This window comes from Penaeus japonicus, unplaced genomic scaffold (assembly GCF_977035675.1).
Source record: "Penaeus japonicus unplaced genomic scaffold, GWHDUDI00000001_assembly GWHDUDI00000031, whole genome shotgun sequence".
In the NCBI taxonomy this organism is placed as follows: Eukaryota; Metazoa; Arthropoda; class Malacostraca; order Decapoda; family Penaeidae; genus Penaeus; species Penaeus japonicus.
Window position 1 is genome coordinate 17,487,061 of NW_028234433.1, and position 2,500 is coordinate 17,489,560.

The 2,500-nt window shown below is 37.4% G+C and overlaps 1 protein-coding gene across 3 annotated transcripts in view; it reads left to right on the forward strand.

Annotated features, from left to right (window-relative positions):
* LOC122265838 (uncharacterized) overlaps positions 1-2,500 on the forward strand; it is a 14,522-nt gene that overhangs the window by 546 nt on the left and 11,476 nt on the right. The window contains exon 1 of one of the 3 annotated variants that reach the window (XM_043035278.2): positions 406-527. The exons of 1 other annotated variant lie outside the window; for it this stretch is intronic. Coding sequence is in view for 1 of the 2 variants with exons in the window: in XM_086555811.1 (XP_086411937.1) it covers positions 1,572-1,574 (3 nt within the window). In the remaining variant the exon portion in view is untranslated. Of the gene's footprint in view, positions 1-405; positions 528-1,469; positions 1,575-2,500 lie in introns of those variants that run through there. One more of the 3 variants, XM_086555811.1, reaches the window with a different exon arrangement.

The following is a 2,500-nucleotide window of genomic DNA, read 5'->3' on the forward strand; positions in this document are numbered from 1 at the left end:
AGAGAGAGGGAAGGAGAGAGAGAGAGAGGGGAGAGAAAGAGAAAGACAGAGAGAGAGAGACAGAGAGAGAGAGAGAGAGAGAGAGAGAAAGAGAGAGAGAGAGAGAGAGAGAGAGAGAGAGAGAGAGAGAGAGAGAGAGAGAGAGAAGAGAGAGAGAAGAGAGAGAGAGAGAGAGAGAGAGAGAGAGAGAGAGAGAGAGAGAGAGAGAGAGAGAGAGAGAGAGAATATAATTGTCTTATGTAATTTGATGAGTGCGCTATCATGTTCTTGCTAAGGTGTGTGGGAATATATGCATTCTTATACATTCATGTGTATATGTTGGACCATGACTAATATCAAGTTCACATACTAAGATTCCATACATGTAAGATTTATTTCGTAGAAGGACTACAAGTAAAAGTAACACTCTACATCACAACAATAGAATAGTAACGCCACAAAGCTGTCACATTCCGTCCGCCGTCACTGTTCTTCTGCCACTCGTGTTTACAAATCCTGCCATATTGACAAGAGACAAGACGCAGGAGGTAATATTAGACGTTGTTCTGTTGTCTTTTTAATATAAATGGCCTTTAAGATGCTCTCGCTCACCATTTTCCACCATACTTTCAATAGATATAAGGTAGCAAAGCATTTAATAAGACGTGATGTAGATTAGCGTTGCGGGTTGTCCACTAATCAAACTTCAAGTTCGGCTTTCACTTTCTTGAAATTATTTTTATATTGTAAAACAGCAGAGGAAGATTCATGGGAGAGGAGGACAATTGATAGATGTAATGTTAAGTGAGACTGAGGATTTGTGGCTTGGTTTGTGCCTGTCATTTCTTGTGTAGGGAAATTCTATAACTAGGAAAATATTTATTGTTTTTTTTTCTTTTGTGATTTTTTTTTCTGGAATTTGTTTCTTGTGTTAATATGTATGACTGTCTTCAAGATGTCTCAGATAAAAAAATGTTTTCAAATACTTGCTTAAATTGAAAAACAGTTTTTTTGACAATGCTAAAAAATAAGTGCATGTAGCACAAGGTTATTAGTACATGGATTACAGTTTTTACACCTGGTAACTAGTATGGAAACTATGTCATTTTTAGCCGAGATCTGGGGTGTGCATGCTGAAAAGTGTGCAGTGTGAAATTGTTAGGAAGTGTGCTCTTCATATGTGCATTTAATCAAAATTCTTCAGTTAGCAAGAATTTCAGGAGTTCCAACTAGGATTTGCAGTATAATTGGATAAAAATGCAATTAAACGTAGTGAAAACCTAACCTTGCTGTATGACATTGTTTTAATTATAACGAAACACCATAAAACTCCTTTCTTCAGGAAATGTAAAATAAGCAAGGTATATATATTTTTTAATTAGTTAAAAATTGAGTGAAGGGAGATGTTTCCACTGCACTGATGAACTGAAAACTGAAAAAAATTTACTCTATGCATGCGCCAACCTCGCCTGCGGAAATACTAAAAAACACTGCTAACGCTAATGGGGAATGATGCCAAGTGACAGTAATAGCACCAATAAGAAAACAATTGATCTAACTGACAAATTTATCAACCAATCATAGACATTTGAATGGTGAGTATGGGTCCTCATTCGAATTTTAAAATCAGTATAGAGATGGATACCAAGTGCACAGGTTGTAAATACACGTTGTGGGGCTTTATTGAGTTATTTCATAAAAATGACAGTTCAGCACTTAAACTCTTACGGGTACAGGATAACCCATGATCCAGCCCCTCACATGCCTCAAATTAAGGTAAATAATGCACACATTTGGATTAAAAATATACCTGCCTCGTAATGGGTGGAAAAAGGGGGGAGGGGCAAAGCCCTTCCCTCCTTGGCTAAGGCAAAAGAGAAACAAGGTTAGGTTAGGTCAGGTCCGTTGGTTAGGTTTTGTTGCATACGAATATGGCGAAAACTATGTTGGTGGCAGATACATATCTGCCACGAAGTGGCTTGAAAAAGAGGGGGGGGGGACAAAGTTCCCCCCTTGGCTAGGGTTAACCTAAAGACTAGGCAAGGTTAGGTTGGTCTATGGTTCAGGCTTTGATACAAAAAAACTTGTTTAAATCACCCCCCAGTAATCGTTCAATACTGTGTTAAAGTTGGATGGGGGGGTTGAAACTCAGAAACGAAAGGTTTTCCGGAGAAATGAATACCATAACTGTGCAAAACAATGAAAACTACTGGAAAAATATTGTGTCATACCCAGAAGGTTGGTTGCATCTTTATCCAAATTTACCGGATGTGCTTTATTAGTTTTTTGAAGAACATTATTTAGGATATTTAATTTTTAACTAGTGATTGTCTATAAAACATTCAGGTGTGCAATTAACACCTAAAAAATAAGTTGGATGAGCAGTTGCTATACTTTCCATACTGGGTGATTTATTTTCAAATAAGAAACCATTCAAAGCTCTGAAATGCCAGATTATTTTGGCTGAATGTTTGTCAGCAGAAAGCACACGGGCCATGGTAATTGCTTTAACATGTTGGTT